General features: G+C 36.8%; 2 protein-coding genes across 12 annotated transcripts in view; one reads left to right on the top strand and one right to left on the bottom strand.

Moving 5' to 3' along the window:
* USP50 (ubiquitin specific peptidase 50) overlaps positions 1-16,560 on the top strand; it is a 31,645-nt gene extending 15,085 nt beyond the window's left edge. For 4 of the 10 annotated variants that reach the window (XM_051980631.1, XM_051980633.1, XM_051980632.1 and 1 more), the window contains 7 exons: positions 995-1,189; positions 1,523-1,718; positions 8,119-8,241; positions 9,331-9,540; positions 12,370-12,512; positions 14,666-14,798; positions 16,277-16,560. In XM_051980631.1, coding sequence (XP_051836591.1) covers positions 995-1,189; positions 1,523-1,718; positions 8,119-8,241; positions 9,331-9,540; positions 12,370-12,512; positions 14,666-14,798; positions 16,277-16,468 — 1,192 coding nt within the window. In that variant the 3' untranslated portion in view covers positions 16,469-16,560. The remainder of the gene's footprint in view (positions 1-994; positions 1,190-1,522; positions 1,719-8,118; positions 8,242-9,330; positions 9,541-12,369; positions 12,513-14,665; positions 14,799-16,276) is intronic. The other 6 variants (XM_051980635.1, XM_051980637.1, XM_051980641.1 and 3 more) reach the window with 2 other exon arrangements.
* Positions 16,561-20,996: 4,436 nt separating this feature from the next.
* The window catches only part of USP8 (ubiquitin specific peptidase 8), a 59,909-nt gene continuing 54,720 nt past the window's right edge, over positions 20,997-26,185 (bottom strand). For both annotated transcript variants that reach the window (XM_051980629.1, XM_051980630.1), the window contains 3 exons: positions 25,726-25,868; positions 22,062-22,194; positions 20,997-21,892 (listed from right to left, as the gene is read on the bottom strand). In XM_051980629.1, the coding sequence (XP_051836589.1) occupies positions 21,707-21,892; positions 22,062-22,194; positions 25,726-25,868 (462 nt within the window). In that variant the 3' untranslated portion in view covers positions 20,997-21,706. The remainder of the gene's footprint in view (positions 21,893-22,061; positions 22,195-25,725; positions 25,869-26,185) is intronic.

The raw sequence follows: 26,185 nt of genomic DNA, 5'->3' as shown, positions 1-26,185 counted from the left end.
GCTCTGTGGTCAAGAGCATCTATCTCCATTTTGAGATTAAAAGATATTTCTTGTCTAGCTTTGGTTCCTCTTGCTAAGTGGGGCTCTTGTACATTGAGAAAAAGCAGGCTGGTAGTCCTGATTCAAGTCCAAAGAACGAGGCCTTGAGCCCCGGAAGACCCGAGTTAGCCTTCCCCCCCTCCCCCATTTCACTTTCTGGGCATGGGAAAAGCTTCAATCTCTTGTCCAATCGGTTCTCTGTTGATTTAAGGGAGACAGAAACCTTGCTCTGGTTTATTATATCTACCTCCCTTATATTTTGGCAGAGATATAGGTACTTTTTTCTTTCTTTCTTTTTGAAGCTTTTTACATATGCACGGATAATCTTTCAACATTGACCCTTGCATAGCCTTGTATTTCAGATTTTCCTTGTGGCAAGCAATCCAATATTTGTCATACATGTTAAAATATGTTAAATCCAGCATGTGCAAACATATTTATACAATTGTCTTGCTGCACAAGAAAAATCAGATCAAAAAGAAAAAGAAAACACAATGCAAGCCAAGAAGAAGAAGAGGGAAAATGCTAGGTTGTGTCCCCACTGGGTTCCCACCTTCCCCGCCCTGGGTTTGGCCGGCTCTCTTCCTCACACGATCACTGGAGCTGGCCCGAATCACCTCCCTGTTGGGAAGAGCCCGTTCATTAGCACTGACCGCGCAGGCCCTTTTCTCCGAGCAGCTTGGGGAGGCGCTGGCGGCTGGCGCTCCCTCCTCAGCCTGTCTCCTGCTCCCTTCCCTCTCCCTGTCTCTGTCTCTCTCCAGGCCACCTCGCGTTTTCCTTGTCTGCATGCATGCTCCTTTCCGCTAGTGGAAGCTCCCTGAGGGCAGGGACTGTTCCATGTTTAAACGTGTAACGTCCTTGCCTGGGACTTAATAAAGTTCCTTCAGTTGAACTGAATTGTCGCCCTCCTGCCCCCTCAAAATAATCTCTTTTTTTCCCTGTGGCACAAACACAGCACAGAATGTACAGATTATAGTGACACCAGCTCTGTCAAAGAGTCTAGCATGGCTCAACAACACTCCCAAGGCGTGACGGGTCTTCGTAATCTGGGCAACACATGCTACATGAACGCCATCTTGCAATGCCTCTGCAGTATCACGCCCCTGGTGGAATACTTCCTTTCTGGAAAGTACATCACTGCTCTTCAAAAGTAAGTCTGCCGCGCGCTCCCGCCCGGGCGTGTGCCCGTGAGTGCGCGCGCGGCGCCCGCCCGGGGATGCCGGACCCACCGCGCGGGAAGCGGCCCCAGGACCGCACGTGCTTTCTAACAGGGGCTTTGTTTTTCGTGCTCGGTCGATGGGATTAAGTGTGGAAGCTTAGCGTAGAGGGAACAAAGTGAATCAAAGTTTTAGTCGAAACTCTCGATTCTTCCTTCTTTACCCTGCCAATCCAAGTAGAGGAAGGAGGGAAGGAGCGCTTTGACTCCGCGCGCTCCGGCCCGCAGCCCACCCCCCACCCCCCCCGTTCTGTTCTCCTTTGGAAGGGACTCTGGAGAAGCGGCCACCGCTTTCGCGTATCTGATGACAGACATGTGGCTCGGAGACTCGGACTGCGTCTCGCCAGAAGTGTTTCGGGCAGCCATCGGAAAAATCTACCCAGCATTTCTGAAGAGGACCCAGCAAGATGCTCAGGAGTTCCTGATTTATGTCCTGAACGAACTTCATGAGGCTTTGAAGAAGGTCAGTAGCCCCCAGCGATCGCGGACACTCACCTAGACTGGGTACCCTTGGCCTTTGAAAGGTTTCCCCGTTTTACCAGCATAGTGGGGAATCTCACCCAGAACCAGAACCAGAACCAGAACCCAGGTTCATCTACCTCAAGGACTCACTTTGGTCTCATCCAGGTGCCCCGGCGCATTTTAGCTTAGCCTAGAAGTATTAACTTTGCAAAGAGCATTTTAACCTAGCATTATGAGTTCGGGATAGTGACAAAGAAGTGCAGTATCCCAGCCGCTTTTCTCAGCCCTCCTGTACCCTTGTCCTCCAAAAGCCTTATAGGGAACCCAACTACGCAGAGGAACAGCTGGAAACTATGCTTTAAGGTCTGAGTTAACCCGTCCCCATTTAGCACCTCCTCCTATGTGCCAGACAACACTATTATGCCTAGAATATGGTATACACTCGGTTCGCGCTAGGGATACAGACAGAGGCAAATGACAGTTCTTCTCCCTGAACTTGTGTCTTCTTGGGACTCCCATTCACTCCCCCCTATTGCAGTCCACCTTCCTCTCGCTTCCTGGGCCTGTGGCTCCGCGGCCAACAAGCCTCGGTAGATTGTTACAGCTCTTTCCAATTCCCTGGTTTGTCCCAGGGGGTTGGGGAAGATCATTACCTCAATTCATTATTGCCCTAAAAGTGCTTTCTTCTACAGCTTATGTTTCTTCTTCTTTTTCTCATCAGTCAAGATTTTATTAAGCAGCTACTGTATGCTGAGCACTGTGCCAGGTACTGCAAGGATACCCAGAGAAAATGAAATAGTCCCTGGCCCCTGGAAGCTCACATTCTAAATCTGAGCCCTCTACTCTTTGTCATTTCATTTACACCTTGGGCCCAAGCATTTTGGAAAAATGTTTTTTTCTCACTGGTGTCAGGGCTACTTTAGTATCCACAGTTGCCTGGCAGGCTCCTTCTCTTGGCCTTCCGGAAAAGGAGATGGAAGGTGGAAGGATGGGGGGTTAGAGAATGGGGTATAGCACCTCTGCCTTTAAGAGTTTAGGCTCCTTTTCTGAAACCAATAGAAGAGGGAAAAGGGAAAGCCCCCAGGGCCTTCTAAAGAGCAGCCAGATGCTCCTCTCACTAAAATAGGCATTTGAGTGAGGCTGAAAAGGCCAACCAAAGTTTTTTTGCAAGAGAGCATTGCATTAGTTGATTTTCTTTTCCTTTTTTTTTTTTTAAATGCATATGGAAACTACATTTTGTTGAGAAAATGATCCTTAAGAGTACAGCATTCTCAACTGATTTGATACATTTTGTCACTAAGTCAGAGACCCTCTGTAGGCCTCAGTTTCCTCATCTATAAAATGACATTAAATTATTTCTAATTGCTCTTGCAGTTTTTACAATCAGAGCCTAAAGTGGCTTACAAATAAAACAGTATTTAAGTGGCTTGATGGAATATTTTTGGTCATCGAATCATTTTTAAAGTAAAACATAAAATGTGCTTCTACTTAATCTGTTAACACAAACTTTGTATTGAATTAGAACAAAAATGTGTTTTAAGATGTTTAATTTAAAATCTGATATTCATCAGATCTGTGATTTTCAGTCTTAGTCTGAAATCCTGAAATGATGAAAGCCACCTATTGAAACTGTACAAGACTTGGATCTTAAGATACATGGTAATATAGCTGATAGCGATAGCATTTTAGACTATAACTATTAATAATTCTCAACTAACTTTTTATTCTTAGTTCCATTTTACACTGGAATAAGAAGTTCCTGACAAAGTATTTCCAGTGTGCCACCATTTTTTTAAGTGAATTTTTTTACTTGGCCCTTCAGGCCCTCATCTATGATCTTCCTAACATTATCTCCTTTCAGTTGTTGGGTGAGCCAAACTTAAACGGTATGCAAAGAATTAGTGCTGTTGGGGAGCTCGAAGCAACAAAACCGAGGGATAAGTAGTATCTGTAGGCCTGCTATTAACTGGCTGTAGTAGATGTGATGTATTTGAGACTATAATCCTATAAACATTATTGCTTCTGTATCATGGTTGCAAACAAACTTAGGGGTAGACTATGGAGGCTTGGAGAGAGTACATTCAGTATCTTCATCATTAAAACCCTGTAGGCCAGATTTCATGAATAACATAAGCTTCAAGATAATTCTTTTCTCTTTCACAAGAATGAAATTGCCTTTTGAGTCAAAGAAGAATTGTTTTTATGAAAGAACATTATAATTCTTTGATATCCAGGACACACACACGTACTGCCTTTGCCTTAAATTCTGCCTGTACAACATCTAATTTAGGTCATCATGTAATTACTTTTTTTATTTTATTTTTCATAATTACATGGAAAACAATTTTTAACATGTTTTTAAAATTGAGTTCCAGATTTTTTCCCTTTCTATTCTCCCTACACCCCATTTTGAGAAGAAACATGCAAAGTTATGCAAAATATTTCCACAAGGGTCATGTTGCAAAAGAAAATATAGCTCTTCCTCCCTCCCCAAAATACAAGAAAAATAAAGTTTAAAAGAAAAGTATGTTTCAATCTGTATTCAGACACAATCTGTTCTTTCTTTGGGTATGGATAGCATTTTTCATCATTTTCATCCTACAGAGTAGTCTTGGGTCATTGTATTGCTGAGAACAGCAAAGTCATTCACAACTGATCATTCCACAATATTGCTATTACTTTGTACACAATAAATTTCACTTTGCATGAGCTCATGGAAGTCTTTCCAGGTTTTTCTGAGAGCATCCTGCTCATCATTTCTTATAAAAACAGTATTATTCCATTATAATCACATCATCTAATTATTATCCATCAATCAACCATTCATCATACATCTGTTATTATTACTAGTCATAATAGCTTGCCTTTATATAGTGTGCTTAAGATTTGCAAAGCATGTAATTATTTATACATGTCCATCATTAGTCTTTTGTTGTTGTTAAGCATTTTAAAACAAATTCATTTGTGTAATATTCAACCTAGGGATAAAAAAGCATTTATTTGCCACAAATACTGTTAACTATGTCTTCACATATGGTATTAGATCTTTGAAGTATCATCTACTTAGATGAATTATAATTTTAGTTATACTGATGTATATTTTAAATGAAGTATCCATCTAAAAGGGAATTTAGCTGGAGTGGAAAGTTTTTTTTTTTTTTAAAAAGCAATAATATGGGGTAATTTATGTCAAAAAGTTATTCTAATGGAATATAAAGGCCCTGAGCATGTAATAATCATAAGATCTGGAAATTTGGTTTAGAATTTTACATATAAAGTTGAATTGATACTATTAGAAATAGCAACTTAAGTGTTCTAAAGTTTCAAGTGAATTATTATGGGTTCCTAAATTTTATGTTCTTATGGTTCTGTAATTAATGGGACAAGAATCATGAGGTTTGAGTTGGTTTTCACCATGGGACCTAGGTATTTAAAAAAAAGCAAATTTAGGAGTGTACTAAATGTATTCAGATCCATTAAAAAAATTTTCTTAGAATCACTTAGGATACTGCACATAATTTGGAGCCAGAGAAGCAAACCCACTGGAAAGAAGCTACTCCAGAGCTGTGTCAGGCAGCAACGTATTTTGGATTGTCCAAAGGAAGATGTTTCCAGAACAAAAAAATGCATGAAATATCTGGACCTGAAGATGAAATGGGATGATTAATTGAACATTGGGATTGGGTTACCATGAGGCTTGCTGTTATTTGATAATGATGATCATTATTGAATTGTTTTGGTTTTTGTTTCATGATAGTTACGTTTACTGAGTTTTCTTAGCAATTTTGCTGGTATGTATATCTCCCCTCTAAAGTGAGTACATAATGTGCCCTCATGATTCTGGTCACATCAATAGTAAAACCATAAGAACATCAGATTTAGAATCCCATAATTCATTTGAAATTTTAGAAATTTTCATTTCCTATTTCTTTCTCTTTTTTTAATTTATAGTTTTTTATTTACAAGATATATGTGCATGGATAATTTTTCAGCATTGACCCTTCTAAAATCTTCTGTTCCAACTTTTTCCCTCCTTTCTCCCCCCTCTCTCCCCTTCCCTAGGTGGCAGGTAGACCAATATATGTTAAATATGTTAAAGTATATGTTAAGTGAAATATATGTATACATATCCATACAGTTATTTTGCTGCAAAAGAAAAATCAAACTTAGACATAAGGTAAAAATAACCTGAGAAGGAAATCAAAAATGTAAGCGGACAAAAACAGGGAGTGGAAATGCTATGTAAAAGGTTCACACTCATTTCCCAGAGTTCTTTTGCTGGGTGTAGCTTCATTATTGAACAAATGGAACTGATTTGGTTCATCTCATTGTTAAAGAGAATCATCCATTAGAATTGTTCATCATATGGTATTGTTGTTGAAGTGTATAATGATCTCCTGGTCCTGCTTATTTCACTCAGCATCAGTTCATGTTAGTCTCTCCAAGCCTCTCTGTATTCATCCTGCTGGTCATTTCTTACAGAACAATAATATTCCATTTCAGTTGCTATTTCTATCTTAGAGTATCAGCATGACTTTATATGTAAAATTCTAAGTCCAATTTCTAGAATTTATGATTACATGCTCAAGATCTTTATATTCCATTAGAATTATTTTTTTTGACATATTTTTTCTCATTGTTGTTTCCTTAAAACTTTCCCCTCTTGCTAAATTCCCTTTTAAGGGTAAAAGATACTTTAAAGACTTAATCCCCTACATGAACACATAACTACTAGTAATTGTAACTCTTAACATTTACATGTAGGGCCTATTCACCAAGGCTTATCTCCTTGGGGATTATATAAGATTATAATCAAGTATATTCAATTTTATGCAATTGATGGAAACATAAATTATGATGTGACACTTTTTCTCTATTGTGACTTATTTAGCTTATGAATATTAATTTGGCACAATTGGCAGCAGAAATTAAGATGATGACACTGGGGACAAGGGTCGTGATCTGAGATTGAATGTGTTGCAGAACCACATAGATTTCGTTTTGTTTTGCAGTCCTTTCCATATAGCACCAAATGAGGGAATTGCTGAAAGTTATGGTGACTTGGTCAATAAATCCCATCATTTTCAGCTCTATTTATCAATCAGTGTTGGGGGAAGCTCTGGTTGGGTAGGAAGCACTACTAAATGTTCAGAATTGTGTATTATCTGCTCCTTATCACATACCCCTCCCTGCAAATTGTCATATTCTTGCTACTTTGGGGAGGAACTGCAACACAAGGACTCAACCTTTCCTACTGAGGTGGTTCTATCTGAACTGTTTCTTAAAAAGTTATCCATAAAAGCCATTTCCACCTTGAAGCCATCCCTGATCTTGAGTGATCAGCCTGTCCACCTGTTGCTGCCTTGACATACTTATAAAATCCTTTTAATTAAAAAAAAATTAGAAAGCACCTTCCATGATATTTGATCCTTATAATAACGCTATGACACACACGCTGATACCATCCTCCTTTTATGGATGATGAGGCAGCAGTGACTTACTGAGGACCACATGGCTACTTTGAGGCACAACTTGAGGTTAGGTTGTCCAGACCACAAGAGCAGCTCTCTAGCCAAGGCACCAGCTAACTGCCAACCTACTTACAAATGCTGTAGGCCCTGTAAATAGAGACCACATTTTGTGTGCCTGGGGCAGCACATAGGGTTCACAATCTCTGGCACTAATGACAATGCCCGGGTCCCAGAATTGTGGCGACAGGGTCACAAGGGCTTGTTTGGGGAAGAAACAATCCACTTCTCCATTCCCACTCAGCCTCTGATTAGGCCTCAAAGACAGGGGCTTGGGTCACCAGCTCCTTATATAAAGCATTAGACAGGGATCTCAACTTATCTGGACTCTTGTCCTGTGATTGCTTCTTGACTATAGGGATAGAGTAATTCACTTCTGTTGAATAAGCCTTTATTAAATGACTACCATACCATCTACTATGCCCTGGGGATACAGAGACCAAAGTGGCCTCAGGAAACTGAAATTTTGCTAATGAGAACCTGGTATGCAGATTAGTAGGAAAAGGATATATAATTTCGGGGCAAAGAAAGCCAGCTTTTCACAAGTGTTTCATGGAGGAAGCAGTGCTTCCCATGATCCCAAAAAGCAAAGTGAGAATTCCTGAAAAAGAAGTTGCCTGTGCAAGGAAACAGGAGATGAAGTGAATACACAGAGAAAAGCAACAGGCTGGTTTGTCTGGAACATACAGTGTGTGTGTGTAAGAGAGGGTAATAGTAAATCAGTTTGGAAAGAAATATTGAGAGTCAGATTATTAAGGGGGAAAAAACCTTCAGGGTCAAACAGGAGTTTGCATATTTGAGGCAAAGGGGTTTCAATGAAAACTTCTTCAGCAGGAATGAGACATGGTCAGGTCTAATTTGTCACCTGCACAGGGGATTGGAACGGGGAGAGAATGGAGGCAGATGGACCAAGGAGGAATTTTGGCAGAAGTTCAAGTAGGACATGAAGAGAGCCTGAGCTTGAGAGATGGCTCAGATGGAAAGCGGCAGGGAGAGGTAGGAGACATTTGAGTTCTAATAGCCAAGATTTAATAACTGATTTAATATGACCTGTGTGAGAGAGATCCAGTCAAGGATCACTCCAAAGCTGTGAACCTGGGCAAATAAAAAGAATGGTAATTCCTTCAACATAAATAGGGATGTTAGGGATGGAGTCTGGTGATTAAGAAATTTGAGAGACCCAAAAAACATGCAGATAGAGATGTCCAGCAGGCAATATATAATGCTGTTCACATTGTTTTTACTAACATAAATGCTAGTATATTAGTTTTACTAGCAATATAAGATTCCAGTCTATTCTGAAAAGATTCTGGAATCTTTCCACCATCCAAGTCAATACTATATATTCATATGATAGAACATATTATACATATAATTACACACAGAGACACAACACACAGACATATGTATATATATATGATATGCAATCATAGATGAACCATTTCTCTAGTCCATATTTTGTAAGTATGCTGTACAAACCAGTTTAGAACTATTTTTTATGAAGTTTGTGAACAAGAGGAACATGCTTTGTATTCTTGCTAAATAGATTTGTCCACATATTGAGAATATGCTTCATTAGCAGAACAACATATACAACCCACAATAAGTAGTAGGGTTCCACTCCTGATGAAAGACATTTGACATAGACTATGAATGTTTATTTTTTTGATCCCTCTTTACAGTTGAGGAAACTGAGGCATAGAGACTATATGATTTACCCAGAGTCACACAGCCAGGAAGTGTCTGAGGCCATATTTGAATTTGGGTCTTTCTGAATCTAGGACTCCTGCTCTATCCATTGTACCATGTAGCTGCTGCTTATAATCTTTCTTTCATCCCAGGATCAGGGAGTCTTCCCCTCCTTAATCTAATGATGATGAATTTCAAATGGAGGTATTTATGGCTCAAAAAACATACATAAGCTCATGAGGAATATCTTCTAAAAGAAAAAAACTTCCTTGATCAGTCAGAAATCAAAATGGAGTAGTTTTCTATTATGTTGACAGCAAATTAATTTATGAAAAGTTTTGTTTTATTACCAATTACTAACTATTTTTTCCTTTTGGGGGGTGGGGATTCCTATAGTACCGCCGGAAAAAAACACAGGAGAATGGACTTAGTACAAAATGCTACAGGAAGGTGGCTTCCAGCGAGTCCTCAATTATCACTCGGCTTTTTGAAGGACAGCTTAATTATGACATCGTGTGCTTGAAATGTGAGAACTGTACCTACAAAAATGAAGTCTTCACTGTCCTCTCTCTCCCCATCCCATCAGAATGTGAATGTTCCCTTCAGGTGAGCAGTCCACGCCTCCAGGCTGAGGCTTCTGCGCCATCACAAAGCAGGATGTGCACAGGCCTCTGGGTTCATGGACATATAAAGTACACAATGACATAATGAGAGTAGAGTGTGATGGCAAATGAGGTGCTAGTGCAAGAATCTTTGCTGAATGACATTCTTGCTACTAAAATGGTTAAAAATGTTTCTTCCAATCATCAAGGCATTCAAGAAGTCATTTTACAATACCCTAGCTGGAGTAAAGGTTTTCCCTAAACACTCAAGGAGGCTTTATTCCAAGTGCTAATAAATAGGGGGAATTCTCAAGAGCATTCCTGGTCCTTGATAAGGAAGGGGCACTCTTGGGAGGCACACTGTTAAAAGGCTCCACCCCCTTTATGCCAGCACTATTGGCAGAGTCAGACCACTGGTCACTGCTGGGATGGATCCTTCATAATTCACTTTAGAATTGTCCTCATGCTCCCTCAATCATGGGCATTCTATGATGGAGATGCGGCTTTGTGAGTTCATGCACTTCCTATGGTAATGAGACGACCAACTATGTCATCTTTCACAGTCAGTGTTAGTTAGCAGTGAACTACAAACTGCTGACGCTGAAACAAATTATAAGCAAAATGTGCACTCTCTGCTCAACTTCATCCCTCAAGTCAGAGAAAATTCAGAAAGATATATTGGAGTTTGATGCTCACTGGACTGTGGTCTGCTACAGTAGGGGTCATTAGTGTTTCCTCCTCCTCCTCCCTCCTACTTCCCACACCCCACGAACTCAGACCTCAAAGTCAGGCCCAGGAATGAGGCAAGTTGAACATTTGACCACTTCATCAGGATAGCTGCTGGTTTAGATTTTTTTTCTCTTCCCTCCAAGATGTCATATGACCATTAGAAGCAAATCACCTTGTTTTCAATATCTAACTTCAGTTTTAACAATAAATACTTACCAAATAATAATGCTTTAGAAACAGAATCGTCAGAATTTCTTCTCTCTGTATTATATAAGCATGTCACCCTAATTGAAGAATCCCAATGACAGAACTTAATTAGTTTCTAAAGAATGTGATTGCATTTTAGGACAGATTTAATGGTTTGGAAGCTGCTACTCTTAATCAACTGAAACTAGTCTTTCTGTAACTTCAACTAAATCTTATTTTGGTCTTTGTGTTGAAGCACAAATCCTTCAAATATTTAGACTGTAATCATGACCTCAATAAAATATCTTTTCTAGGTTAAGCATTCCATTTTTTTCAAGCAATGATAACATGATATGATTACAAGGCCCTACGCCATCCTGGTCATCCCTTTATTATTATTAGTAGTAGCAGCAGTTGGCAGTAGCATTAGTAGTGAGTAGTATTAATAGGTAGTAACAGTAAATAGTAATAAGCAATAGTAGTAGAAAGTAGTAATAGTAGTAGTAGTGTGAAATACTAGTAATATGAATAGCAGTAGTAATAGTATGTTGTAGTAGCAGCAGTAATCATTAACAATAGCCAGAATTTATATAATGGTTTAAAGTTTGTAAAGTGCTTTTCAACTATTATCTCACTTTATCCTCACAACAACTGAGAAATAGATGCTGTCATTACTCCCTTTTGCAGATGAGAAAACTGAAGCAGGCAGAAATTGTCACACTAAGGGTCATATATCTAGTAAGGGTCTAAAGCAGAATTGTACCTAGGATATAGGGGCTGAAACACATAATTCCAGATAAAATCAGAATATGTGAGACTCATTTCTTTTGGTAAGTTCTCAGGTTCTATGAAAAATGCCTAATATTAGTTCCCCCCCCCACTTTTTTTTTTGGGGGGGTGGGTGGGAAGGACATTGGGAAAGGTGGCCACATCACACAATTTTTAAAACACTGAGCATTAAAACTTTCAAGCCTTTCTGACATATATTCTTTTTTTTTTAATTTTTAATTTAATTTTATTTAATAATAACTTTGTATTGACAAAATCCATGCCAGGATAATTTTTTTACAACATTATCCCTTGCACTCGCTTATGTTTCGTTTTTTCCCCTCCCTCCCTCCACCCTCCCCCCCACCCCCAAGATGGCAAGCAGTCCTATATACTGACATATATTCTTATATAATCACATCTCTTTTCTGCATTTGTGTAACTGAGTTTTGGTTGTGTTTGTTTTTTTTTTTTTTTTTTTAACTTCACTGAGACTACATTTGTCCCTATTAAACTTCTGGCACATCATTTAAGCCTAATTAAATCTTTTTTTGAAACCTAGTTCGAACACATTTGTTATTTACCACCCCCTTCACACCCCCATCCCTACTTTTTTCTTTTAAATCCCATAAAGTTGTTTCATAAATTAAGTATTCCTAAATTAACTAGCCTGCCTAGAGCTTGTGGTCAGTCTGATTTCTGCATAATAATTATGTATCTAGAAAAATAAAGGAAATCAGGTGGCTAGTTTGTTTTTTTTTTCCACCACTCATTAGGCATAAATTTTCACTCACCTGGTTGACAGTTGAAGAGTTAATTCCAAGACTGATTTGAATAATCTGCACTTGATTTTCCTCATATACTCGCCTTTTTCATCAGTAAAAAATAAAGAAAAGATCAGAATTCCCCATGTTTACACAAATTCCTATTATTGTGTAATTCTGCAGCAGTTTCCTGTTGCTGATAGCACAAATTAAAACACTCCAGATCCCCTTTGTTTCTGTAATCTCACTCCTTGCCTTATACTTGCCCTGTTTGTCACATTTGTAAAGTGGCTGCTTCCTTAGTTGTTAACAAAGCTATAATCTGAAGGGGGTCGAAGTGGATTTTCTTTATCCAGTTTGATTACCAAATGCTTTTCTCTTAACAGGAATGTCTAGGATGTTTCTTTCAACAAGATACACTCACCTGGAATAACCAAATTCATTGTGCTTTCTGCGAATCCAAGCAAGATGCAGCTGTCAGAGCTAGCATAGCCAAAGCACCAAAGACAGTTATTTTTCACTTAAAGAGGTATGGATTTTTGGCCATACCTAGACAGAGTTGAAAAATGGAATGGACTAGAAAACTTGTATGGACAGTTTGGCCGGTTGTTTAATTCACACTTATTTAGTCCTGGAGCAATTCATTGATTCTTGGAATTGAGTATGTTTATCTAGAGAAAATTACCTTAAAAGATCTGTATGCAATTAATTATCATTTAAATTCCATTGCCCCATTAGCACAATTCCCCATACCATTCCTTTGCCACCACAAATTACACAGTTATTTCCCAGAAAGGTGGCAGAGGGCTATAGCTTATCTAAGAATGGGTGGAAAATGAAGCAATTTTAACCAAATAAGGACCTAATAAATAAAGATATAAAATTCTGAGGAAAAAAGGCCAGAGGCTATATGTAAGAGGCAGTACCTAAATTGGGTCTTGAAGAACTGGATAATGCTAAGTATAGAGATGGAAAGAAAGGGATTTCCTTATGTACTAGGCATAGGTGATGACATGGAATAAGATATAGAGTACTGGTATCCTCCACACTTATCATAGTTCCTGGCACATAGCATGTTCTTAGTAAATGTTAATGGTTATTCAGTGGGAAAAAATGATTGTCTACTGAGATTCGATTTAACAAACATTTATCTGGGGATTCTTGGGTAATGTCCTCAAGTATTCTGTAGTACACTGGGAAATATTAATAATTGAGAACTTAAGAGTTAAATAGCATTTATTATGTGCCAAATACTATGCTAAGCATTTTACAATTTTTATCTTGTTTGATCCTCACAACCCTGAGAAATAGGTGCTATTGATCCTCATTATAAAGATGAAAAAACAGGCTAACAGAAGTTAATTGATTTGACCAGCATCACTTGAGCTCTTAAATTTCCGAGGTTACATTTAAATTCTGGTCTGATTTCAGGAATGGATATTTGTCTACTGCACCACCTAGCCATCCCACAATCCAAATGTGTAGTTAACAATCTATTTGTAGTCACTTTATTAGGAAAAAGATTAAGAAAGGCCCAGAAATAGATGGGAACTAGACAAAGATAGTTTTCCCTGTTTTGAGAAAATGGTTTGGAAGAGATTCAGTCATTTATTAGTGAGGATTTATGGAGTAGCTGAGGGAATGGGAAGGTGGAGCGAACTACATAGAGTATGTCACAAAACAGGGCTGGTAGGATGGCACTAAGCTAGGGATTCCATTACCTTAACAGCACAGTTCCCCATACCATAGACAAGAGGAAAAAGTGGATTCAGCTGGATCCCTATCCAACTGCTAATAAACAACCAATTCAACAGAGCAAATTAAGCACTCGGTAGGGTGCCAGGCACTATGCAGGGGTCCTCAAGCTTTTTAAATGGGGGGGGGCAGTTCACGGTCCCTCAGACTGTTGGAGGGCTAGACTATACTAAAAACAAAAACTTTGTTTTGTGGGCCTTTAAATAAACTTCATAGCCCTGGGTGAGAGGGATAAATGTCCTCAGCTGCTGAATCTAGCCTGCAGGCCGTAGTTTGAGGACCCCTGATATAAGGTGTGGAGTACAAAATCAGCCCTTGCTTTCAAGGAGCTTTCATTCTAATATCCTGGCTCTCCTAGAGAATGTTTTCCCCAAGGGGAAAAAAATTATTTTTTATAAGTTCTGGCCAAGTTATAGAGAGAGCTGATTCTACACAGAAAAACCTGGGTTCAAGGCTGGCTTCTGACATAACTGATTGTGTGTTCCTAAGCAAGTCATTTGGCCTCTTAAATTATTGTAAGCAGCTCTGGGCAAGCCTTTTGGAAGGCTTTAAATCTTTTTTTCATGGAAATTTCGATAACGTGTCCAAAAGAGTCCAGACTCCTGCATGAGTACTGAATTTTGGGTAACTTACCTCTGGGTGTAAAATAATCCCCTAAAAAAAAGATTACATCTATACTACATGGGCATAGATTCCTACTGCATTAGAGTGGAATTACTTTATAGAAATTGTTTTTCTTCCTATTATTAAAGGACTTTGACAGAGCAAAAATCAATGTCTTTTCCCTTATGTATTTTTATAAATCACACAATTTTGGTAAATTAAAGAAATCCAAATGGTTTCTGTGACATATATGAATAATAAGACAAAAATATGGACATCAAATGGAGCATTTATCATGCATCTAACATTATTTCCACTTCTTAGGTTTGACTGTCAGGGTAGAGTGAAGAGGAAATTAAGAACAGATATCCATTACCCACTCAACAACTTGGATCTTTCTCCTTATATTTATCCACTTTTCCGGAAACATCCTAAATACAGCCTTTGCGGAGTGGTGGTAAGTAATAAGATCAAATTGTTCTAAGTAACACAAGAACTTTAAAGAAAATTGCTGGCTCATTGACTATTCTACATCTTGTTACAAGAAGATTCTCATTTAGATTGGGCCTCTTGTATGCTCTGTTCTCAGGTTTGCAAAATCTATACCAACTTCAAATTGACATTTCAACTTGGTCATGGAATCACCTTAAGATTCAGTGAAGTGGATTGGAGAAGGTCCTATAGATAGTTTAGAAAGTGCCAAATGAATTGGAGAATGGCTCAACTAGGATTCTTCCCAGTGCCACTGTACTTAAAAGCAAATATAACAGCAACATTGGGATGGAGTGAGAGATTCTGTGGAAAAGAAAGGTTCTTTCTATCCAGTGTCTCATCTCTCATCTTTCCTGAACACTTCTTTAAAAAATTATCTTTAACAGCATTTTGCTGCTCTTACTTCCATGTTTAGAAAACTATTTTGCCTTTATTGTCCAACATGTAAAATCCAATTCCAATATGCTCAATTTGTCTTTAAGCCTTCGCAAATTGACTTATCCCTCCACTCTGTTCCAATTTTTCATTACAGTTATTGTTTTAAAGAAATTCTAGTGTAGAAAAAGTTGCACCTCAAAACTTTAGGGGAGTAATTATGTTATCAAAAGTTTTATTTCTTAAATGCCCATCCCTTCTTGAACTTATATTTATGTAGTTTTAGCTTATTAGGAAATAAGAACTTTGAACTTTGAACATTTAGATGATCTGTACATTAAAAATCAATCAGAAAACAAGAAATCTCTGAAATGATTGTTAGGTCATCAGGAAAAAAGTTTTACCCTTAAACGTATAATATAAAGTACATTTGTCTTAGCTACACAAACCTAGCTATACGCCAGTATCTGCCTTAACATTTCCCTCATTAGAAATGTTCTATTACAATTTCAAGATATTGAAATTGCTGTCTTGCCTTCTCAGTGAGACTTCCCCACTCCTTATCACTTCAATACCGTTATTCTGAATTCTTTCAGCACTCATGTTCCAGGCAGTATTTATATCATAGTAATATCTATTTGTTTAAAAGTCTTTGTAAATGATTCCCCACCCCCTTTCACATATTATTTCCTTTCCCTAATGAAATCTCAATGTTCTTTTGAGTCAAATAGGAAGTAACTTTCTCTTTCATATTCTAACGGTGGTTATTTTCATTAGCTACAAAATATATGCTTCCAAATGTTGCCAACCCATTTCTAAATCTTTCTGTATTTGGAAGACAGTGGACTAAAAACACAAGATGTATCAAGTCTTTTAAATTCCCACTCAACTAATTCTTTATGAATGAGCCAAAAGTTGGAAAATACAGTTGTTTCCTAAACTTAGTACAATATTTTCTTATGGAAAAAGTCTTCCCCTAGATTTTGTACTTGTGAGAGAATCTTCATGTGGCAAAAACAAAACCAAACCCTAAAAAACAAACTAGCTAAACATCTCTCTTTCCTTCAGAACCACTTTGGTGATCTAGACGGTGGCCACTACACAGCATTCTGCAAGAATACAGTCAACCAGACCTGGTATAGCTTTGATGACACCCGAGTTTGTGAGATTCCAGATTCTGCAGTTCAGACCGCTGCGGCATACCTCCTCTTCTACAGCTGTCAGCCCTTTTCTATACCTACCCCAAAATGCAAGTGCTAGGAAAATGATGTTTTCTGGAAACTGTGAAGCAAGAGATCACAAATCACAGTGGTAGCCGTATGCTTAACATTAAACCTGTGCATCTGATATGACTCCCTGGCATTTTTAAGTCTTTCTAAGGCATGTGGCCTGACATGAATTACAAGAGAATGTAAATAGAGTGCGAATACCACTAACTTTATAGTGCCCAGTGTTCATACTATTTACGGTCTAGTGCAGAACCGGCAATAGCCACATAGGCTAAGAATAAGTCTGCAGCCCGAGTTTCCCAGGTGGCTGGGACAAGAGTAACCTTAGGACCTGCCTAGATGCTTGAGGAATTGCTTCCTTGACTGGTACCAAAAGAGCCCCAGATCTGTCATAATTCCAAGATTATATCTGGAGGAAGTCAGAAGTAGTCCTTGGAAGAAAACAAGCAAGGCACTGTGCTATGTGCCTTACAATTATCTCATTTGTTACACAATCTTGAGATGGATGCTATTATTCCCATTTTGCAGATGAAGAAACTGAGGGTAATGGAAGATAAGTGATCAGTCCAGAATCACAGTAAAATGAAGCTGGCATTTGAACTCACGTTGATAATTATTTCAGTAGAATTAGTTTCTTTTGTAAAACCATTATACTAAGCAATCCTTGGACTGTTAAAAAAGAGGTTAAGAATTCCTGTTCTAGATTATGTTCATTTGGCCTATATTGACTTAAACTTTGCTATCAAAATGGTTATAGAATTTCAAAGATAAAACCTCTTTTTATTTGAACTCACATTCCCACATAAAATTGATGTTTTTTTGGTAACATAAAAGTTTGTTACCAAGAATTCAGTTCAAAGTCCTTTCAAAGCACAAAGCGGGATTAATGTGCAATTTGACTTTGATTATGGTGGATTTCCATTGTCTTTTTAAACAAATGAGCACTTTTTACACATTCCAAATTAAAATTATTCCTTTAATTACTTAACATAGCAATGGCTCAAATTATGAAGGCATCAAGGGGCCACTGAATTGATTCAAATGCTTTATAGCTCTATAATAATGAAATGAAAATTCCATTAATTAGAATATATGCAAAAATATTTGGTATTGTTGGCTTAATCTCTCAAATCTCAAGTCCCAACTCTTCAGTTTAGCCATTCAGTAGGAATTTTGTTAAGATATTTAGTGATACTTTAAAGGTGTTAAGTTTCCATTTCGCTTTTTAGAATAAAATTTAAGTGCATGAATTCAGACCAAAATAAATAAAAAAGTTTATTGTTATATAATCTTAACTGAGTCTTCACTGAAGCAAAACAATTACAACTTCCTAACTGATTCACCATCCCACTTTACAAAGCTTTTTGATTTCTCCCTAGCCTTTAAACTTTCCATAGCATTCCCCTCACCATCCCCCATTTCAGCTGAGAACTCTTACTGAAAAAATTTAAGCCATTTGCCAAGATCATCTTCTTTTCCTCTCCTCACATCTTTCACATGCTTACCTTGAAAATCTTCAGGCCCAATTTACATGAAGGCTCTTCTTGCTATGACAAACTCAACTACATGCACAAATAATTTCTTTTCATCATCCCATCTTCTCCACCAGGTTGCCCCCTCAATCAACCCTGACTTGACCTATCTATCCTTGCTTGCTATCATTCTGTATCTCTCCTCCCTTTTGGAGCTAAACTTATTACAATCAGTTCTTCCACTTCTTTTCCTCTCCTCCTCATTTTGTAGTTTGGATATCAACCCCCAACATTCAACTGAAACTGCTCTTTTCAGTTACTAGTGACCTCTCAATCACCAAGAAATCCCCAAATTCATTCATCTTGACCTTTCACACAGATGAACTAGCTCTCCTGAATACTCTCCTTTAGGTTTTGTGATATTGCTGTTTCCCAGGTCCATAATAGGCTTTTGCTGGTTCTCTAGGTCACATTAATTATAAATGTCTCCCCCAAAATCTGTCCTAGTTCCTCCTTCTGTTCTATTTGGTGATTTCATCAGTTCCCATGGGTTCAATTATCTCTAAGTAGGAGATTTTTAAATCTATAGAATTTTCTATAGTGTCTCAAAAGTCTTAGTGAAGTTTTAAGAAAATACATAATAAATTTTTACCCAATTAAACACTGCAGTAAGGCTTTTGGGATACCCAGTCCTTTCTCCTGACCACTAGTTTCACATCACCAATTATTGCTTACTGAACAGCCCAAACTGAATATCCCATAGATATAGCAAACTCAAGATGTCCCAAACTGAATCATTTATACCTTATTTAAAAATTCAATTTTATTTTCAATTCTGAATTCTTTCTTTCCCCTTCCTTCTCCTCTCACTAAGAAAAAACAAAATCCAATACAAACACAAAGTCATGCAAAACAAATTCACCACTGTCAAAACCATGTGGAAAAAAAAAAAAAAAGGGAAAAGGAACATATACTTTAGTCCGCATTTTGAATCCACAAGTTCTCTAGTTGGGAGTTGGACAGCATATTTCATCTAGAGTCCTTTGGAGTTATGGTAGGTCAATATGTTGATTAGGGTTACTAAGTCCTTTACAGTTGATTTATTTTTATAACATTGATGTTATATACATTGTTTTCTTGGTTCTGGTCACTGCCCATTATATTAGTTCATTCAAGTCTTCCCAGTTTTTCTGAAACCATCCTTTTTAATCATTTCTTACAGCACAATTGTATTCCGTTATATTTATGTATTGTAATTTAGGCTACTCCCCAATTGATGGGCATCACTTCAGTTTATAATCCTTTGCCACCACAAAACTATTTTTGTATATATAGGTACTCTTTTGGGGTCATGTACCCAGCAAAAGTATTTCTGGGTCAGAGTGGGCACAGTTAAAAATTGCTTTCCAGAATGGTTAACCTAGTTCACAGCTCCATCATCAGTGCTTTAGTATAACTGTTTTCCTATGGTGCCTCCAGCACTTGTTCTTACAATTCATTGCCTTTCTCCCAAAATCTTCCACTCTTTTTATCTTCCTACAATTGTCAAAGGCACTACTACATTCCTAGTCACCCAATTTTGCAATCTCTATGTCACATTCGCCCCACATATCCAATCTGTTGTCAAGTTTTGGCAGTTTCTACTTTGACATCTCTTATGCTTGTTCCCTTCTTGTCACTCACAAAGCTGCTGTGATAACACAGTCTCTCATCCTATCATAACTATCTATTGCAGTCGCCCAATGGATGGTGTCTCTACATGCTAATACAGTAACACTGGTTTTTAGCTCTCACTCATATGACATGCCATTTCTAGACTTCATCTCTATTTTCTTCATGCTGTCCATCTGTAATGTTCCCACTTTAACTTTTGGGCTTTCTTAAAAATTCTGCTTAAATCCTGCCTTCTGCAAGAGGGTCCTTCCAGGTCTCATCCCACAGTACTATCTTCCCATTCCTGTCCTCACCTAATGACTGCCCCCCAATATAACATATTACACACATATTTTGTCTTTTCTCTGAGATTACCTCCCATTTGTACTAGATATATCTTATATATTCACAGCTGTTTGCATGTTTTTCCTGCTCATTAGAAGGCTAGTTTCTTAAGGTAATGGATTATATAACATATTTCAAAAACCTTAGTGAAGTTGTAAACTAATAAAACTAAAAAGCTCCATTAAGTTTTTTTGGGACAACTTCTATTTTTTGGGACAACTTTATTTCTAGAAGCTAGCACACTATTTGTCACATAGTAATTTAATAAATGCTTCTTAACCAAATGACATTAACAGATTACATCTCACTGATTTTTTCCAGAGATAACGATTCTATTTACTAAAAGCCATTCTATCCATATTGACCTTTAGATCACATTTAGATGGTGCTTTAAGATTTGAAACACACTTTACATATATTATCTCACTTCATCTTTTTGACAAACCCAGTCAGATAGGTGTGATTATTATCCCTAATTTGTGGATAGGAAAAGTGAGTCTGAGAGAAATTTAAGTGATTTGCCCCAGGATCATTCAACTAATAAGATTTTGAGGTAGAATTTAAACTTAGGCCTTTTTTATTCTAAGTTCATTGATACCATCCAGTATGTGAAACTACCTCATTTTAAACGCTTTAGTTTCTTTTCACACTTCATTTCTAGAGACATGCCAGAAAAAGTTTTAACTCTAAATTAGCATAATTGCCCATGGACTTAAGAGACAAATAATTGCTTTACTCATTGCTTTTTTCAGTTAAGACTTGCTATTATAGTTTCAGTAGTTTCAAACTCAAAAGAGAAATGGGGATTACTAAAGAACACATAAGGATTCCTGCAGACTATATGTTGACTTAGTTTTAAAATGTAATACTATTTTGTTATACTTTGTTAAATATTTCCAAATTACATTTAGATCCGTTTCAGGCTGTACTCAGGAGTGTTGTGGGCTGCATGTTTGACAACTGTGGTCTAAACAAACTATTAGCTGAGTGAAGGCAGTAAGATAAAACATCCTGAAGTTGATGCTTATGATTCTTCTGTGTTACATCAGACAACAGAAAACTTCAATCAAGACAGAACACTTTACAGCATTTTGGGATTTAAAATAATTTCCTCATTGGGATTTTAATGCAGGTGTACATGAAATTTATATATTAAAAAATTAAAGAAAAGTTTCATTTCTGTTTTAGAATAAAGTTTAAGTGCACAAATACATCCCAAAGCCAACATAAAAATAGCTTTGCTTTGTTGTGTCTCTAAAAAGCATTTTAGTTATTAAGAACAGGCAAAGAAAAAGCAATCCTCTGAGTTCTAGGCTTCACGAAAGGTTTTAAAATTATATACATAGGTCTGATGTGCAAGTATGCAATAAATATATACACATACATTCCTACCTGCTTTACATCATTCTAGAGTATTCACAGTAGAATCAAGCTGAGGATTAGAAATGTGAAAAGGCCATTACAGTGAAAAGAAAAATAAAAGTATACAATGGGGTTTAGGCCAGGATAAGAATGCTTAAATGGACTGCAAATAATGAATTATAATTAATTTGGGAGTAGACTAAAAAAAGTTATTTTGAAATAAGTAGAATCTATAAAGGATGCTTACTGTAATATTTATTAGATGTTGTCAGCTTCCTGATAAAGTAGTAGCACTGACCTGAAATATTTAGTTTCAGTAACACAGCTCTCACTCTTATGTCTTTTAAATGGTTGTATATAACTACTCTGCGTCTTATGCATTTCTAGAGTTGTGCTGCTGTGCCTTTAAAAAAGAGCTAGCTTTCTACATACTCTTCTTAAGTAGCTACATCTGTTACTCGCTGTTCCAATGATGTGTAAAAGAGGATGTACGCTGCTGAGGATCTCACAGAGGACACTGAGATGTCAGACACTTCATGATCATCAAATTTAAACCATCGTTGTCTTGCAGCATTTTTACAGTAGGCAGTGTAGTGTCCTCCATCCAATCCACCATAGTGATTCTGTAATCAAGAGACATGAAACCAATTAGGAAAATTCATAATTCAAAGCCTTAAAAGTTTTCTCACTGAGGTAAGAATGTATGATTATTAAAACCATTAAAAATACAGAATTTTTTTGGCTTTGTTTTAAAGCAAAGGTTTAAATTTAAACTTTAAATAAAGTACTTACTGATACTGAAAACAGATTGTATCTCTTCAAATTATTCTTTGGACCAATAACATATTGTGATAAGTCAAGATTTTCTAGTGGAAAATCTACAGATGTTTGTAGTTTTTGTTTCCATCTTCCATCATAGGAAAAACTGCAGAATATAACATTAAAACAGTTAAATAGAGCAGCAAAGTTCATGGGAATATTATTATAAGCCTTTCTATGCACTTACCATGTATTATGTCTATATTATACTTACCTATGTCTGCACTGTATTCCTTCTCCCCAAATAAACTGTTCTATAAAAGTATGGGCTTTGTCATAGCCTATTTTTGTTTTTCCCCAATACCCATTTCACCCGGCATGCAGCAAGCCCTTAACTAGCTAGCTAGTTAAACTGAATTTAGTTTAGATGCCAGGCAGACACAACAGAAAATTTTTGAAAATTTTCATTTCCTGCATTGTCAGTCACCCAAAGAACAGAAAGGAGAATATCATCAAACCATGATTCTTAGAAGGAGCTGAAGGCTACTACTCATTATCCATGCTTCCTTCTTCAGGAGAATAGTTCAAAACTGCTGGCAGGGACATCAAATCCAAGTATTTAACATAGTCTCCCCACCCTTCCTTTCCCTTTCAACTCTAGTTCACCTTACTTAATGAAGAACTACTCTGATAAAATGTCTTGCTATACATACTGGGTACTCAGAAGGCAAGCTGCTTAAGTTCAAATGATGTGAATTTTACAGACAAGTAAAATATAGTTGTGGATATTCACAAAACTCTTTTTTGATAACAAGGACCATATTTACACAGCATCTACAAAACATTCTTTATAGAACTTAGCACAATGGTATGGGAATTTAGACCAAGAAAGAATTCTGATACAATTATACTTTATGAAAACAATGTTCAAGCATGTGTACTTAGGCTTCCAACTTGAGCCAATTCATCCCTACTTAGGTAACCTAGTCCCTATCCTTGGGTTGCTCACCATTTAAACGTTGAACTTGGTGCACATATCCAACTGGCATAGCCCCTTGCAGTTCAGAGCTGCGGAACTCGAGACCTCCTGGCCTCAAACTTCGCTGGTGTGCGCACTACCACACTAACCAACTGTAACTTTTGTTCAATTAAACCCTCTATTTATTATCATAGAAAGTCCAAGTGAATCTCTAAAATGTAGTAATCCAGGGCAGCAGTGGATAGAGCAGCAGCCCTAAAGTCAGGAGGACCCGAGTTCAAATCCGGCCTCAGACACTCAGACATTTCCTAGCTGTGTGACTCGGCAAGTCATTTAATTCCAAATGCCTTAAGCAAACCAAATAAATAATGAAATGAAATTAAAAAGAAAAAAGAAAAAAAGAGTAATCCTTATCAAACTGTAAAACACATGTGTGTCCCCCGCCCCCATAGGGAACTTTTAATTTCCACTGTCCCCATTAAGAGTAATAATGAATTCACACACACACACACACACACACACACACACACACACCCTACATGTATACAGACACAGTTAAATGGATATTTAAATTTACCAAGAAGCAGAATTGTTTTGAAATGACAAATTTCTAACAGAAAAGGGATACTGTAATGTGATTCTGTACCATGCTACATGTCATAAAAAGATAAAAAAATTAATTCAAACTGTGGAAATATATATGCTTCAATATCCTATGAAGCTGCCTGATTTAAGCTCTTTTGGAAAAACCTACATTCTATGCACAAAAGGGTATAAAACTCTGAATGTCCTTTGGCCCAATCTAGCATGACTAAGTCTATATCCCAAAGAAATTTTAAAAAAGGAAAAAAAACCTATAGGTACAAAAGTATAACAGCTCATTTTGTGGTGACAAAGAATTTAAGAAATTGAAGGAATGTTCATCAATTGGGGAATGGCTAAACAAGTTTTAACATGATTATGATGGAATTTGGTATGACACAAAAAATGACTTGTGGAATGTTTTTCTTTTTTTTTTTTTTAAAGTAGCTTTTTATTTTTTAAAAATACATGCAAAGATAGTTTCCAACATTCACCCTTGCAAAATCTTGTATTTCAGATTTTTCTTCCTTCCTCCCCTAGATAGCAAGTAATCCAATATATTTTAAATATGTGCAATTCTTCTATACATATTTCCATAATTATCATGCAGCACAAGAAAAATCAGATCGAAAAGAAGAAAGAGAACAAAAAAACAAGCAAACATCAAAAAAGGTGAACATACTATGTGATGATCCACATTCAGTCCCCAAATTTCTCTTTCTGGGTGCAGGTGGCTCTTTTCACATAAGTCTATTGGAATTGGCCTGAATCATCTCATTGAAAAAAGCCAAGTCCATTAGAGTTGATCATCTCATAATCTTCTTGTTGCCACATACAATGGTCCCCTGATGCTACTCATTTCACTTAGTATCAGTTCATGTAAGTCTCTCCGGGCTTCTCTGAAATCATCCTGCTGATAGTTTCTTACAGAACAAAAATATTCCCTAATATTCATATACCATAACTTATTCAGCCATTCTCCAACTGATGAGCAGCCACTCAGTTTCCAGTGTCTTGCCACTACAAAAAGGGCTGCCACAAACATTTTTGCACATGTGGATCCTTTTCCTTTTTTTAATGATCTCTTTGGGATACAGATTCTAGTAGGATGATTTTAGAAAAACCTGGAAAGATTTACATGAACTAATGCAAAGTGAAGTGAACAAAACCAGAACATTATATACAGTAACAACAATGATCAATGTGAATAACAGCTATTTTCAATAATACAAATGATCTAAGATAATTTCCAAAGCCTCTATTATCCACCTCCAAAGAAAGAACTGATAGAGTGGGAATTTTAAAACTTTTTCTTTTTTGGTCTGGGTTTTCTTTCACAAAATGATTATGATGGAAATTTCCTTTGTATAACTGTACATGTATATGTATATTAAATAGCTTAGCTTCTCATTGAGGAATAAGAAGAAAGAAGGGAGAGAATTTAAGAAGTCAAAATTTTAGAAAACAAATATTAAGTGAATTGGAATTAAAAAAAATTTATATAAGATTCAAAGTTAAGACTTGGAAACATGGACTGGCCATTTAAGTAAATTTAACACCTTCTATCATAGATGTATGGTTTTATGATGAATTATAACATATGCAAAATCTTGTGAACTTAATGCCAAAAATGTAAAACAAGGGATTTATAGACAAAGGACATATTTATTGCATATTGAAATTTTTGAGGCTAGAAGAAAGGTTTAAGGTTTATTAAAGTAATACATTTAGTTATTTTACTTTGTCTCAATTAATTTACATGCCAGTGTACACACTGAAGGGGTAATTCAAGTAGTAATAATGCTTTTATATAATACTCTTGTGTGGGGTACTCTGCTAAATACTTTACAAATATTTCGTTTGAACCTCACAACCATCTTGGGAGGAAGGTGTGCTCTTATCAAACTCACTTTACAGTTGAGAAAAACGAGTCAAACAAAGGTTAAATAACTTGCTTCAGGTTAGACTTAGCAAATGTTCTGACACTGGATTTGAATTCAGATCTTACTGACACCAAGCCTGATGTTCTAGGTCTAAGCTAAGACCTAGCTGCTTCAAGTCAACACAAGAGAAACATTTTCATTTTTCTGGTCTCTTTGGAAGATCTGAGAGATAAACTTGCTCCCATTTTCTTACCGTTTCAGATGTACTAGAAGAACAGGTGGCAACTTCCAGATTTCTATTTTTTTCATTGAGTCTCTTCGAGTTTTGCAATGACTACAGTAAAATCTGTTGTTATCTGTGAGTTTTTCCTCTTTGGAAAATAATCTAAGGCAATCCTAGGAGAAAAGGAGTTAACTCAAAGTTTTAAAATAACAAGCATCATAAAAAATTCCCTTTATATCAGCTATCTAGGTTATAGTGCAAATACCAGGGTATACCACTTCTGCCTCAAGATTATGGAATATAAAATCAACATTGTATATTTCTAAATCAAAACTGTATTTTTTCAAATGTTTTAACTTGGAAAATAAGGGACAAATCTGAAAATAAGCCAAATCAAAGGAAAAAGTCTTAAAATAAGACAAATTTCTAATTTTTTTTCCCCCAATCTCTGAAGGTCTATGTAAAATCGAAAACCTTTTTTACCAGTAAA

The sequence above is a fragment of the Antechinus flavipes genome, chromosome 2 (assembly GCF_016432865.1).
Source record: "Antechinus flavipes isolate AdamAnt ecotype Samford, QLD, Australia chromosome 2, AdamAnt_v2, whole genome shotgun sequence".
NCBI classification, from domain to species: domain Eukaryota; kingdom Metazoa; phylum Chordata; class Mammalia; order Dasyuromorphia; family Dasyuridae; genus Antechinus; species Antechinus flavipes.
This window is presented reverse-complemented; position numbering and strand designations above follow the sequence as displayed.